The sequence below is a fragment of the Hypanus sabinus genome, unplaced genomic scaffold, assembly GCF_030144855.1.
Source record: "Hypanus sabinus isolate sHypSab1 unplaced genomic scaffold, sHypSab1.hap1 scaffold_1447, whole genome shotgun sequence".
In the NCBI taxonomy this organism is placed as follows: Eukaryota; Metazoa; Chordata; class Chondrichthyes; order Myliobatiformes; family Dasyatidae; genus Hypanus; species Hypanus sabinus.
Window position 1 is genome coordinate 1218 of NW_026779520.1, and position 15417 is coordinate 16634.

The window sequence follows — 15417 nt, forward strand, 5'->3', positions numbered from 1 at the left end:
TTTAAGGCAGAGATAGATAGGTTCTTGATTAGCCATCAAAGGGTATGAGGAGAAGGCAGGGGAGTGGGGATGACTGGAAGAATTGGATCAGCCCAAAATTGAATGGCAGAGCAGACTTGCTGGGCTGAATGGCCTACTTCTGCTCCTATATCTTATAGAACATCGACACTCAACAGTCCCCCTCCCCACACAAAAAGCAACAAGAATATCGACACTGAAACATCCCTCCTGTGCAAAATGTAACAGGTCTATCAACCCCCAAATCACCTCTGCGTACTTAACATAAACATAACATTGATCCCAAAACCCCCTCCCCCATAGAAAACCTAACAAGAACTTCAACCGCATAACACCTCTCATCATCCACACTCCCCTCCTCGTACAAAATGTAACAACAACATCATCCCCATGCCTACCTTAGAGATTATTATTTTGCAGCACAGTTGAGAGCTGTGATATGTTGGTGTAACCCATCATATGATGTTCAATGGAAAAACATTGAGGAGCGGGTACTTCCCATCCCCATACAGGCAATTTTGGCTGATAACAACCTGCAAAGGTGCATAATAGTATGATAACCCATGGGTGAAATTGACTCTTGAAGTATGGAGAACTACAATAAAAGATATAATCTAGAGGGAGATATTGCAATTCTTAAATGGTGTGCATTAGGACTTGATTTTACACCAAATAAATTGTATGCTAGATTTAAGGACTGGACAGCTAAAGTAATAAAGTTCTTTGCAACATAATGAAAGAAGGAACACTGTTCAGTTTTGAAATGCTTAAAGAGAAACACATTAGAAAAACAAGATTTTTATCAGTATTTACAGATGCGACAATATGTTAATTAAGACACTTAAAAATGTAACCAAGGCAAATACATGTTTGATAGAGCTCTTTAGAAAAGCATATAGTTCAGATAATGGTAGTAGAATCATTTCAAGCATGTATAAGGGGTTGTCAAATCTTAAAACACATTCGACTTCATACATTAAAACAAAATGGGAGAAGGAAGGAGGAATAATTATATCTGAGGAAGAATGGACAACAATATGGAGATATCAATGGAAGTGTACCAGTTCACAGAAATGGAGGGAGTTTGGATGGAAAAACTTGATAAGATATTTTATTACACCCTTTCAGAAATCCCATTATGATAGTAACCTCCCTGTTGCTGGAGAAATTGCGGAAATCAAAATGCAAATCATTATCATATTTTTTGGGACTGCCAGGTTATCAAAAACTCATTGGAGGGGGGATACACAATGCCCTACAAGACATCTTTAAATGTGAAATACCCCTTAGAGAGTAAGACCATATATTTTGGATATATACCTCAAGAATGGTTGAAGAAAGATAAATATTTAATGAATATACTGTTGGTGGCTGGTAAAAAGACTCTTACTACGAAATGGTTATCATAGGAGAGCCCAACTTTAAATACATGGATGGAAATTACAATGGGCATTTACAAAATGGAGAAGATAACAGCATCTGTTAACCATAAACTGGAACAATTTGATTCATACTGGGAAAAATGGTTTAGCTACATAATGCCTCATAGGCCTGATTTTATTCTCACAAATCAATGAATCTGTTGTAAAAAAAAATCACTCCCTACTTGTACATAGTTCTTTCCTTTTGCTTGTTTTTTTCTTTCCACTCTTTTCTATAAGTGTATACCTCAGATAAATACTTTGTGGAGATTTGTGATATATATGATTATATGATGTATGTACAATGTCTGAAATACATCTTATGGAAATGTTTATTTGATGATGAACTTCAATTAAAAAAATTACAAAAAAAAGGAACATCATCCCCCACACCCCCTTCCCTTGTTCAAAATGTGATGAGTGTGTCAACCCCCCAGAAAATATAACATCAACCCGCAAAAACTCCCCATACAAAACTTAAGTATAACATTGACCCTCCCCAAAACCTCCTTCCCTGAACAAAATTTAACAAGACTATCAACTCCTAAACCCCTCCCCCTTATGAAACATAACAACATCGATTCTGAAACACACCTCCCTGTACAAAACCGAACAAGACCATCGACCCTGAAATCCCCTCCCCCATTCAAAACATAACAAGTCCATTGACCCTCATATTGCCCTCCCCATTCAAAATGTAACTATACCATCAACCCCAAACCTCCCAAAATGTAGCAAGAACATCGACCTCCAAACCCCACTACCCAGCACCCTACTGAAACAAATACCGACTGATAAACGTCCCTCCCCCACCCTGTACAAAAACACAACAAGAAAATTGCTCTGAAACCATCCCTCCCCCACACAAAACATTACAAGAATCTCGACCTCTAACAAAACACAAGAACATTTGGCCCTGAAATCTCCCTCTGCTTGCAAAAGCAAACTAACAAAAATGCAACAATGTCAGCGACCCCCTTCAATCCCTCCTCCCCCACAAAATTTCAGTGAGAATAGCCCCGCCCCTCCCAAATCCTCCGCTCCCTGCACAAAAAACAATGAGAAAGAACAGGCGACAACATAGATTATAAGAAGCATGAGACAGAAATCGTCCATATCCATCAACACAGAACTTGGTAGCATCCTCCAACATCATTGAAATAGACATGGCTCGAGTGTGCAGGCCTAGTCTCCAGGCACAGCAATTGGCCAATTAGGCTCCTCTGGCAGCAGAGGGATCAGAAGGCAGGTAGTTGGTGCTGAATCCCCGTTTGTCTCAATGTTTTAATATTTCTCGTTGCTTTAATTGGCAAATAATGGAAGCTTTAATTGTTTGGCACAGACTAGATGGGCCAAAGGGCCTGTTTCTGTGCTGTACTTCTCTACAACTCTAGAATATGCAAGAACATATGACTCTAGAACATGCAGCAGGTTAGTCAGGCAAGATTTTCCTTTCAGGAAACCATGCTGGCTTTGGCTTATCTTCTCATGTGTCTCCAGGTACTCTGTAATCTCATCCCCAACAATCAATTCCAACAACTTCCCTACCACTGGTGTCAGGCTAACAGGTCTATAGTTTCCTTTCTGCTGCCTCCCACCCTTCTTAAATAGCAGAATAACATTTGCAATTTTCCGATCAACTGGCACAATGCCACAATCTATTGATTCTTGAAAGATCATTATTAATGCCTCCACAATCTCTCTAGCTACTTCCTTCAGAACCTGAGGGTGCATTCCATCTGGTCCAGGAGATTTATTCATCTTCAGACCATTAAGCTTCCTGAGCACCCTCTCAGTCGTAATTTTCACTGCACAAACTTCATTTCCCTGACACTCTTGGTGATTTTTATAAATGACCTGGATGAGGAAGTGGAGGGATGGGTTAGTAAATTTGCTGATGACACAAAGGTTTGGGGTGTTGTGGATAGTGTGAAGGGCTGTCAGGGGTTACAGCAGGACTGGGCTGAGAAGTGGCAGTTGGAGTTCAACTCAGATAAGTGTGAAGTGGTTCATTTTGGTAGGTCAAATATGATGGCAGAATTTAGTATTAATGGTAAGACTCTTGGCAGTGTGGAGGATCAGAGGGTTCTTGGGGTCCGAGTCTACAAGATGCTCAAAGCAGCTGCACAGGTTGACTCTGTAGTTAGGAACGCATAGGGTTTATTGGCCTTCATCAATCATGGGATTGAGTTTAAGAGCCGAGAGGTAATGTTACAGCTATATAGGACTCTGGTGAGACCCCACTTGGAGTATTGTGCTCAGTTCTGTTGGAGTTGGAGTACTGTTTCCATCCAAGGGGTCAGTGTGGACATGGTGGAGGATTACAATACCTGGGGATATGAATGGACAATAAACTGGTCTGGTCAAAGAACTCTGAGGCTGTCTACAAGAAGGGTCAGAGCCGTCTCTACTTCCTGAGGAGACTGAGGTCCTTTAACATCTGCCGGACGATGCTGAGGATGTTCTACGAGGCTGTGGTGGCCAGTGCTATCATGTTTGCTGTTGTGTGCTGGGGCAGTAGGCTGAGGGTAGCAGACACCAACAGAATCAACAAACTCATTCATAAGGCCAGTGATGTTGTGGGGGTGGAACTGGACTCTCTGACGGTCATGTCTGAAGAGAGAATGCTGTCCAAGTTGCATGCCATCTTGGACAATGACTCCCATCCACTCCATAACGTACTGGTTAGGCCAGGAGTACATTCAGCCAGAGATTCATTCCACCGAGATGTAACACTGAGCGTCATAGGGAGTCATTCCTACCTGTGGCCATCAAATTTTACAACTCGTCCCTCGCAGTGTCAGACACCCTGAGCCAATAGGCTGGTCCTGGACTTATTTCCACTTAGCATGATTCATTTATTTTTATTTAATTATGTATGGTTTTATATTGCTATATTTCTTCACTATTCTTGGTTGGTGCGGCTGTAACGAAACCCAATTTCCCTCGGGATCAATAAAGTAGGTCTGTCTGTTCTGGTCACCTCACTACAGGAAGGATGTGAAAGCCATAGAAAGGGTGCAGAGGAGATTTACAAGGATGTTGCCTGGATTGGGGAGCATGCCTTATGAGAATAAGTTGAGTGAACTCAGCCTTTTCTCCTTGGAGCGACTGAGGATGAGAGGTGACCTGATAGAGGTGTATAAGGTGATGAGAGGCATTGATCGTGTGGATAGTCAGAGGCTTTTTCCCAGGACTGAAATGGCTGCCACAAGAGGACATAGGTTTAAGGTGCTGGAGTGTAGGTACAGAGGAGATATCAGGGGTAAGTTTTTTACGTAGAGAGTGGTGAGTGTGTGGAATGGGCTGCCGGCAACGGTGGTGGAGATGGATACGATAGGGTCTTTTAAGAGACTTTTGGATAGGTACATGGGAGCTTTGAAAAATAGAGGGCTATGGGTAAGCCTAGTGATTTCTAAGGTAGGGAAGAATTTTTTAAGCCAGAGAATAGTGAATCTCTGGAATGTTGTCCCACAGGTTGTGATAGAAGTCAAGTCGGTAGGGAAATTTAAAGCGGAAGGTGATTGTTTCCTGATCAGTCAGAGCATCAAAGGATATGGTGAGAAGGCAGGAGGTGAGTGAGATCTGGGATCAGCCATGATGGAATGCTGGAGCAGTCTCATTGGGCTGAATGACCTAATTCTGCTCCTTTGTCTTATGGTCTTATGGACCTGCTGAGTTGACTTCCGCCAGCACGCAAGTCTCAGATTCCAGCATTGCAAGAATCTTGTGTCTTCAGCAATTTCCTCCTGTGCTTCCCATGGAAAAAATAATAATTGGGTAGGTATATGGACAGGAAAGGAATGGAGGGTTATGGGCTGAGTGCAGGTAGGTGGGACTAGGTGAGAGTAAGCGTTCGGCACGGACTAGAAGGGCCAAGATGGCCTGTTTCCGTGCTGTAATTGTTATATGGTTATATGGAAACCTGGGTTAGCTCAGAAATCAGAGGAGGAAAAATTACAGCAGCTGGAGAATGTGGGGTAATTTGCCCTGGCCCCAGCCCCTATAATGCCTCAGATGTTGTTAAAGGGGTGGGGTATAATTCCACTCTGGCACCTATCATACCATGGTTGCCAGAGAATGGAGATAATTTTGTTCAATAGTGCCCAGTTATAGGTGAAGAGAAGTCATTTTCCCCTAGCCTGAGCTTTAATAATGGCCCAGTTGCTGGAAAATAGAGGGTAATTTTGCCCTGGCCTGTATAATACCCCAGATGCTAGAGAATAGTGGGTAATTTTGCCCTGGCCCCTATAACACCCCAGATGCTGCAGAATAGGGTGTGACTTTGCCCTGGCCCCTACAATGCATCAGCTGCCGTAATATTCAGGTTTCAGTAACACAACAGAAATGCTGGAAGCACTCAGGTAGACAAGTGCCATCTGTGGAAAGAGAAACTGGTAGAGCCCTCACCAGAACTGAGTGCGAGAGTATTCTGCTTAACAGAGACTGTGGGCACCATGAAGTCGGTGTCTGTAGTTAGGTGAACTAATAGTAAATGTGCATGGCCCATCCGCGGGACAGAGTGTAAACAGAGTCCTCATAGGACTCGCTTTCCATCCACCAGCCTTTGCATTCAATGTATTGTTGTTTGCAACTTGTACCAGTTCCAACACGTTGCACTCATCTTCCCCAGTTTTTCCCCTTCTGCATTCTGGGGGGAAAGTTCTCTTCATGACTCACCGGTCCATTCTTCCATCCCCACTCATCACTACCTCTCCCATAACACCTCAGGACCCACACCACCATGTTATCCCTCAACTTATCAGGCTCTTGTATCAGTGGGGATAATTTCACTCGCCCCATCACTGAAATGTTCCTGCTGAACCTGATTAACTTTCAAGGACTGTTCATCTCATAGTTCGGATATTTCCTGTCAGTTGTTTTGTTTGTTTGTTTATTTTTGTGTTTGCATGGTTTGTTCGTTTTCTTTTGCACACTGGTTGTTTGTCCCTCCTGTTGGGTGCAGTCATTCATTGATACTATTTTGTTCCTTTGTATTTACAGTGAATGCTCACAAGAAAATGAATCTGGTAATGTACAGTATTCAACACCCACCCAGAAGTTTTCATGTTTTATTGTTTTACAACATTGAATCACAGTGGATTTAATTTTGCTTTTTTTGAAGCTGATCAACAGAAAAAGACTCTTTTGTGCTAAAGTGAAAACAGATCTCTAAAAAGTGATCTAAATTAATTACCAATATAAACCACAAAGTAATTAATTGCATAAGTATTCACCCACTTTGACACACCAGATCATCACTGGTGCAGCCAGTTGATATTAGAAGTCACATTATTAGTTAAATGGAGATGTGTTTTTGGAGACCTGTGTGCTGTCAAGGTTTTTAATTGACTGTAGTAAAAATACACCTGTATCTGGAAGGTCCAACTGCTGGTGAGTCAGTATCCTAGCAAAAACTACACCATGAAGACAAAAGTACATTTCAAGCAACTCCACAAAAAGGTTATTGAAAAACACAAATCAGGAGATGCATACAAGAAAATTCCCAAGTCACTGAATAATCCTTGGAGTCAATCATCAAGAAATGGAAATAGTACAGCACAGCTGTAAATCTGCCTGGAGCAGGCTGTCCTCAAAAACTGAGTGACCGTGCAAGAAGGGAACTAGTGAGGGAGGCCACCACGAGACTTAATGACAACTCTGGAGGAGTTACAAGCTTCAGTTGCTGAGATGGGAGAGAACGAAAGCCACTGCTGAAAAAAAAACTCACATGAAATCTCTGCTGGAGTTTGCCAGAAGGCAAATGGGAGACTTTGAAGTCAGTTGGGAGAAGGTTCTATGGTCTGATGAAACCAAAATTGAGCTTTTTAAGCCATCAGACTAAATCCTATGTTTGACAGAAGCCAAACACCACACATCATCAAAAGCACACCGTTCCTACCTTGAAGCATGGTGGTGGCTGCATCATGTTGTGGGGATGCTTCACTGCAGCAGGCCCTGGAAGGCTGGTAAAAGTAGAGGGTGAAATGAATGCAGCAAAATACAGGGATTCCTGGAGGAAAGTATATACCCTTTATATACATAAAAAAGATTTTAGTATCTTCTTTGATATTAGTCGCCAGCTTCCTTTCATAATTCATATTTTCCTTCATAATGACCTTCTTAGTTTCCTTCTGCAAGTTTTTAAAAGCTTCCCAATCCTGACATGAAATCTCGGCGAGAGTTTCCCAGAAGGCATATGGGAGTCTCTGAAGTCAGCTGGAGAAGATTCTATGATCTGTTGAAACCAAAATTAAGCTTTTCAAACATCAGCCTAAACACTATGTTTGACGTAAGCCAAACACTGCACACCATCCCTACTGTGAAGCATGGTAGTAGCTGCATCATGCTGTGGGGATGCTTCACTGCAGCAGACCCTGGAAGGCTTGTGAAGGCAGAGGGTAAAATGAATGCAGCAAAATACAGGGATTCTTGGAGGAAACCCTGATGTAGTCTACAAGAGAACTGTGACTTGGGGGAAGATTTTTTTTCCAGCATAAAGCCAAAGCTCACAGGAATGGCTTAAAATCAACAAAGTTATTGTCCTGGTGGCCAAGTCAGAATTCAGACCTCGATCCAATTGAGAATTTGTGGCTAGACTTGAGGAGGGCTGTTCACTCACAGTCCCCATGCAATCTGATAAGAGATTGAACAGTTTTGTAAAGAAGAATGGGGAAAAATTGTAGGTTCCAGATGTTCAAAGCAGATAGAAACCTATCCACACAGACTCAAGGCTGTAATTGTTGCCAAAGGTGCATCTACTGAATACTGACTTGAAGTGGGTGAGTAATTATGCAATTTATTAATTATTTTTTCTTCTTCTAGATTATGTATTACATTGAACTGCTGCTGCTAGGTTAACAAATTGCACACACATGCCGGTGATGATAAACCTGATTCTGATTCCGATTCGATTATTTTGTGTTTAATAATTGTAATGAATTTAGATCACTGTAGAGATCTGGTTTCACTTTGACATCAAAGAGTCTTTTTCTGTTGATCAGTGTCAAAAATAACCATATTAAATCCACTGTGAATCCATATTGTAAAACAATAAAGCATTTAGATAACTTGCTTTTTCATTTGGTCTGAATCAGGACCACCTCTGATTTGCCTATTCTGCATTCCAGGGACCAGACAACAACATGCACAATAGTCACCCATTACACACACAAAAGAGATCATAGGACATGGGAGCAGTATTAGGCCATTCAGTCCTTTGAGTTTTCTCTGTTAAACCATAATGGCTGATTTATTAACCCTCTCAACCCCATTCTCGTGCCTCCTCCCCATAACCTTTAACATTCTGACTAATCAACCTCCAGTAGACTCACCATCCTCAGGCTAAACAAATTCCTCCTTATCTCTGTTTTAAATGGACATCCCTCTATTCTGAGGCTATGCCCTCTGGTCTTAGACTTCCCTACTGAAGGAAGCATCCTCTCCAAGTCCACTCTACATGTGCCCTCTCATCCTGGAGCCCCCTCTACAGGAAACATCCTCTCAGTGTTTGTTCATCACTTCACCCACTACAGACATCCTCTTTGTCCCAGCCACGGCCCTCCCTATTCTCTGTTACATACACTAACTGACTTCTGATGCTTTGATTCTTTGATTCTAAACATTCACTAGTTTCTCTTTCCACAGATGCTGCCTGACTGGCTGAGTTCTCCAGCATTTTTGTTGTTTCAAATTCCATCGTCTTCAGTTTTAATTGTTGTTATTGCTTGAATAACAGCCTGTCTTCAGGTCAATGCACGTTGGAGCCAGGCCTCAGGTGGTTCCAGTGAGTTCTCCAGAATATTCTGTTGTTGGTAAGATATGATACACTTAGGTGTTTGTACAGTGTTACGTACCCTGTAACTGGGTGTCTGACCAGCAGAGAAAGAAGAATCCGTTGGAGTCTGGTGGTACCAAACTAAAGGTGTTTATTAGTAAACTACACAATACTGTATCAAAAATGCAAATATACATATAAAACAAGTTAGCAGTAATAAACCTAAAAGTGTAGGAATAATAATAATCAATAATAAACAAGCTCTATTGATGTCTAGGGGTAAATGAATTGTCATAGGAAAGTATAGAGTTCAGTTCATAAATGCTGAAGTAGTTATGGTTGTTGCATTGAAATCGTTGGAGAGAGAGAGAGAGAGAGAGAGTGAGCGAGATGTAACAGCAACAGCAGCCAAACCTTCCTTTGCTTTCTTAATCCGTCGTATCGTTGTGGCCATTCAGTTATGACCCCTCTGGTCTTCAGCTAGACAGTTCTTCTGTGGTGGACTCATCACTCTGGCATGAATGGACACACATACAAGTCCCCACTGGCCCTGCTGTAACACTGAGCTTTACTGACCGATCTCCTGATTCGGTCTTTGAAGCCCCCACCTTTCTGTGGGTTCCCAACACTCAATCAGTGTCCACTGGTGTGTCTGAAGGGTGTCTCTCCAGACCTGTCTTTTTATCCCCACTCACTGGGTTTCAGCTATCCATCAACTCTGAATGACCATGTCCATCAAATCAGGCCACTCCTGCTAGCTCCTGAGGAATGTTAACAAGCAAAGTGCAGTCCTTGTAGTGGAAAGTAAATAATCCAGGAAGAGTCATAATGCAGTACATCAACAGTCTCTCTCCCCCTCTTATCTGTAGCAACTGTTCTTGTCTGGGCTTTATCTCTCTCTCTCTCTCTCTCAATAGTAGCATAACAACAGCAATAGTTCGTAGTTCTCAGGAGAGGGGGTTGGGAATGGTTAACTTTGCACCCCATTGACCATCAGGTCTGTTCATCACTCATAACACCAGAACATCTCTAAGACCTTTAGCTCACTGTTTAACATTTATTTAATAATGAAGAATATCTGATCCAAAGCAATGTCTAATTCTGCAGAAATGTGTCTCTCCAGTTAAATGCTGGGTTGGGTCCATGAGTCATATTCTTGATGGGGGGCTCGATCATTCGCCACTTTGAATCTCTTATTTTCTCACAGCAGCACAGTCCCAGAGCAGGAATCTGCAGCAAAAACAAATATCAGGGAAATAGGTGATACACAGTGCAGACTGCATGGGTAGCGGGGTACACAGGGAACAGACTGCATGGGAGGTAGCTATTAACATAGAACAGTACAGCAGAGGAAGACCCTTTTGCCTGAAACATCCACTGTTTTTCCACTCCACAGATGCAGCCCAACCGATGGAGTTCCTGCAGCATTTTGTGTGTTACACAGTATGACAGTGGCAACATGACTTTATATTCAGTAAGCTGCTCAATGACGTGTGCCTTACACCTTCTTCACCACCATCTCGACTTGTCTTGCCAGTTTCCGAGTGATGCTTTGAACACCTTCTACATCAACATTCCCTACGGCTCTGCCACTTAATGTCTATATTTGTCCTCCCAAGGTGTAACACCTCACACTTAAACTCTAGCTGCCATTTCTCTGTTCACATTTTCAAAAATCCATACCATACTGCATCCTTTATCAATTTTCCTCACTATCCACAGTCCTCCAATTTTTGAATTCGTCCAGACTTACAAAGTGGCCAGGTTGTATTTTTCTTAAAGACATTTAAATATACAATCACACACGAAACAGATTACAGCACTAATCCTTGAGTCAAAGTAACACCTCACCGTCAGTAATCTCTGTCTTCGATGGCTGAGACATTTCAAATAAGTAGCTTCACATCTTTATCAGATTTGATAGCGGATTGGAAGTGCAGAAGACAATGTTATAGGGTGAAATCGGGATTCGAGGTTCAGGACTACAGTGAATGAGGACTTGGGTCCGCGTGAGGGAGTGGCGTGAGTCCCGGGTCGGCGTCTGGGGACCGGGGCCGAGTCCCGGGTCGGCGTCTGGGGACCGGGGCCGAGTCCCGGGTCGGCGTCTGGGGACCGGGGCCGAGTCCCGGGTCGGCGTCTGGGGACCGGGGCCGAGTCCCGGGTCGGCGTCTGGGGACCGGGGCCGAGTCCCGGGTCGGCGTCTGGGGACCGGGGCCGAGTCCCGGGTCGGCGTCTGGGGACCGGGGCCGAGTCCCGGGTCGGCGTCTGGGGACCGGGGCCGAGTCCCGGGTCGGCGTCTGGGGACCGGGGCCGAGTCCCGGGTCGGCGTCTGGGGACCGGGGCCGAGTCCCGGGTCGGCGTCTGGGGACCGGGGCCGAGTCCCGGGTCGGCGTCTGGGGACCGGGGCCGAGTCCCGGGTCGGCGTCTGGGGACCGGGGCCGAGTCCCGGGTCGGCGTCTGGGGACCGGGGCCGAGTCCCGGGTCGGCGTCTGGGGACCGGGGCCGAGTCCCGGGTCGGCGTCTGGGGACCGGGGCCGAGTCCCGGGTCGGCGTCTGGGGACCGGGGCCGAGTCCCGGGTCGGCGACTGGGGACCGGGGCCGAGTCCCGGGTCGGCGTCTGGGGACCGGGGCCGAGTCCCGGGTCGGCGTCTGGGGACCGGGGCCGAGTCCCGGGTCGGCGTCTGGGGACCGGGGCCGAGTCCCGGGTCGGCGTCTGGGGACCGGGGCCGAGTCCCGGGTCGGCGTCTGGGGACCGGGGCCGAGTCCCGGGTCGGCGTCTGGGGACCGGGGCCGAGTCCCGGGTCGGCGTCTGGGGACCGGGGCCGAGTCCCGGGTCGGCGTCTGGGGACCGGGGCCGAGTCCCGGGTCGGCGTCTGGGGACCGGGGCCGAGTCCCGGGTCGGCGTCTGGGGACCGGGGCCGAGTCCCGGGTCGGCGTCTGGGGACTGGGATCGAGTCTCGGGTCGGCGTCTCGGGACTGGGGAGGAGTCTAATGTCTAGATTTCAGAACTAGGAAATGTCTAGGGTCCTGATGTTGGGACTAGGGTGAGACTGGTGTATGGGTCTAGGGTTGGGATTACTGCCGTAAGTACAGATTCCATGTCTGAGGTTATTCTGTGGTTCGTGACTGGGGTGAGTCTCAGGTCAGGATTACTGTGGTAAGTTGATAAGTGATCTTGAAGTAAAGGAGCCATTAGGAAGTAGTGATCATAACATGATAAGTTTTTATCTACAATTTGAGAGGGATAGGGGCAGATCAGAGGTGTCAGTGTTGCAATTAAATAAAGGAGACTACGGAGCCATGAGGGATGAGCTGGCCAGTTAAATGGGCAGATGCCCTGGCAGGAAAGACAGTGGATCAGCAGTGGCAGATATTCTTGGGGATAATACAAAAGATGCAATGCAGTTCATTCCAATGAGAAGGAAGGATTCAAAGAGGGGGAAGGGGCCACAGTGGTTGACAAAGGAAGTCAGAGATTGTATAGCATTAAAGAAAAAGTATGACAGGGCTAAGAAGAGTGGGAATACAGATGATTGGGAAAGTTTTAAGGAACAGCAGATCTTGACTAAAAAAGCAATACGGAGAGAAAAAAAATCAGGTATGAGCTCAGTCTAGCCAGGAATATAAAAGGGGATAGCAAAAGCTTTTTTAGCTATGTGAAGAGAAAGAAGATAGTTAAGAACAATGTTGGCCCCTTGAAGAATGAATTGGGAGAAATTGTTATGGGAAACAGGGAAATGGCAACAGAATTTAATGCATACTTTAGATCTGTCTTCACCAGGGAGGACACAAGCAATCTCCCAGATGTATGGATGGGCCAGGGTCATAAGATATCAGAGGAATTGAGACAGATTGACATTAGGAAAGAAACTGTGATGAGTAGACTGGTAGGACTGAAGGCTAATAAATCCCCGGGTCCAGATGGTCTGCATCCGAGGGTTCTAAAAGAGGTGGCTCAGGAAATTGCGGATGCATTGGTAATCATTTTCCAATGTTCCTTAGATTCAGGATCAGTTCCTGAAGATTGGAGAGTGGCTAATGTTGTCCCACTTTTCAAGAAGGGAGGGAAGGAGAAAACGGAGAACTATCGCCCTGTTAGCCTAACGTCAGTCGTGGGGAAGATGCTTGAGTCCATTATTAAGGACGAAATAGTGGCACATCTAGATGGCAGAAATAGCATTAGGCCAAGCCAGCATGGATTTACCAAGGGCAAATCATGCTTGACTAATCTGTTGGAGTTTTTTGAGGGTGTAACAAAATGTTAGACGAGGGTAAGCCAGTAGATGTTGTGTACCTAGATTTTCAGAAGGCATTTGATAAGGTGCCACATAGGAGATTGGTGAGTAAACTCAGAGCTCATGGCATTGGGGGCAGGGTTTCAACATGGATAGAAAACTGGTTGGCAGATAGAAAGCAAAGGGTAGCAGTGAATGGGTGTTTCTCGGACTGGCTGGAGGTGACTAGTGGGGTACCACAGGGCTCTGTATTGGGACCACAGCTCTTTACGATTTATGTCAATGATTTAGATGAGGGCATTGAAAACTATATCAGCAAGTTTGCTGACGATACTAAACTGGGTGGCAGTGTGACATGCGAAGAGGACGTTAGGAGAATACAGGGAGACTTGGATAGGCTGAGTGAGTGGGCAGATACTTGGCAGATGTCATTCAATGTGAATAAATGTGAAGTTATCCACTTTGGAAGCAGGAACAAGAGGGCAGAGTATTGTCTGAACGGTGTCGAGTTAGGTAAGGGAGAAATGCAAAGAGACCTAGGAGTCCTAGTTCACCAGTCAATGAAGGTGAATGAGCAAGTGCAACAGGCAGTGAAGAGGGCAAATGGAATGTTGGCCTTTGTTACAAGGGGAATTGAATACAAGAGCAAGGATGTTCTTTTGCATTTGTACAGGGCCCTGGTGAGACCACACCTGGAATATTGTGTACAGTTTTGGTCTCCAGGTTTAAGGAAGGACATTCTGGCAATTGAGGAAGTGCAGCGTAGATTCACTAGGTTGATTCCTGGGATGGCAGGGCTGTCTTACGTAGAGAGATTGGAGAGATTGGGCTTGTACACGCTGGAATTGAGGAGATTGAGAGGGGATCTGATTGAAACGTTTAAGATAATTAAAGGATTTGATAGGATTGAGGCAGGAAATATGTTCCAGATGTTGGGAGAGTCCAGTACCAGAGGGCATGGATTGAGAATAAGAGGTCAATTATTTAAAACAGAGTTGAGGAAGAGCTTCTTCTCCCAGAGAGTTGTGGAGGTGTGGAATGCACTGCCTCGGAAGACGGTGGAGGCCAATTCTCTGGATGCTTTCAAGAAGGAGCTGGATAGATATCTGATGGATAGGGGAATCAAGGGATATGGGGACAAGGCAGGGACTGGGTATTGATAGTGAATGATCAGCCATGATCTCAGAATGGCGGTGCAGACTCGAGGGGCCGAATGGTCTACTTCTGCACCTATTGTCTATTGTCTATAAGTCCTGATATTGGGACTACCATGAGTCCTCGTTTCTGGACTGCTGTGAAGGGTCCTGGGGTTCCGGACTACAGTGGAATGTACCGGGATTCAGGACTGTTGCTATGAGTCCGGATTTTTGCTGTGAGCCAACGGACCAGGACTGGGATGAGTCCATGATTGAGATTATTCTAAGTCTGGGTTTTGGGCTTGAAGTTCGGCATTGGGGTCAGTCTGGGGTTCAAGACTTGGCTGAGTTCAGTGTTGGTGATAGATAGATTGACACTCACTTTTCTGATCAGTTGTGCGTATTCCTTGACATCCCTGAGTGGCAGGTCCAGTAACTTCCTTGAGCAGCACTCCAGTGTGGAGGCGTGGCCCACCAGCAGAATGTTCCATCCTGAAGAATAACATTATTAATCATTACACACGGCTGGGCCTGAAACAACCTCAGGGATTGTGTATCCTATGGGTGTGACGGGAGCTATTGTGTACACCATGGGTGTGATAGGAGTGATTGTGCACACTGTGGTTGTTACAGGAGGGATTGTGTACACTGCGGGTGTGTTGGGAGGGGCTGTGTAACCTGTGGGTGTGATGGGAGAGTTTGTGTACACTGTGGGTGTGATGGGAGAGTTTGCATACACTGTGGATGTGACAGGAGGGTTTGTGTATACTGTGGGAATGACGGGAGGGTTTGTGTAACTGGTGGGAATGACGGAGGTGACTGTGCACACT

The 15417-nt window shown here is 45.3% G+C and overlaps 1 protein-coding gene across 1 annotated transcript in view; it reads right to left on the reverse strand.

Moving 5' to 3' along the window:
• Positions 1-9430: 9430 nt before the first annotated feature.
• The window catches only part of LOC132386974 (ubiquitin-associated and SH3 domain-containing protein A-like), an 82421-nt gene continuing 76434 nt past the window's right edge, over positions 9431-15417 (reverse strand). The window contains 2 exon segments of the mRNA XM_059959334.1: positions 9431-10446; positions 14970-15079. Of these exon segments, the coding sequence (XP_059815317.1) occupies positions 10312-10446; positions 14970-15079 (245 nt within the window). The 3' untranslated portion in view covers positions 9431-10311.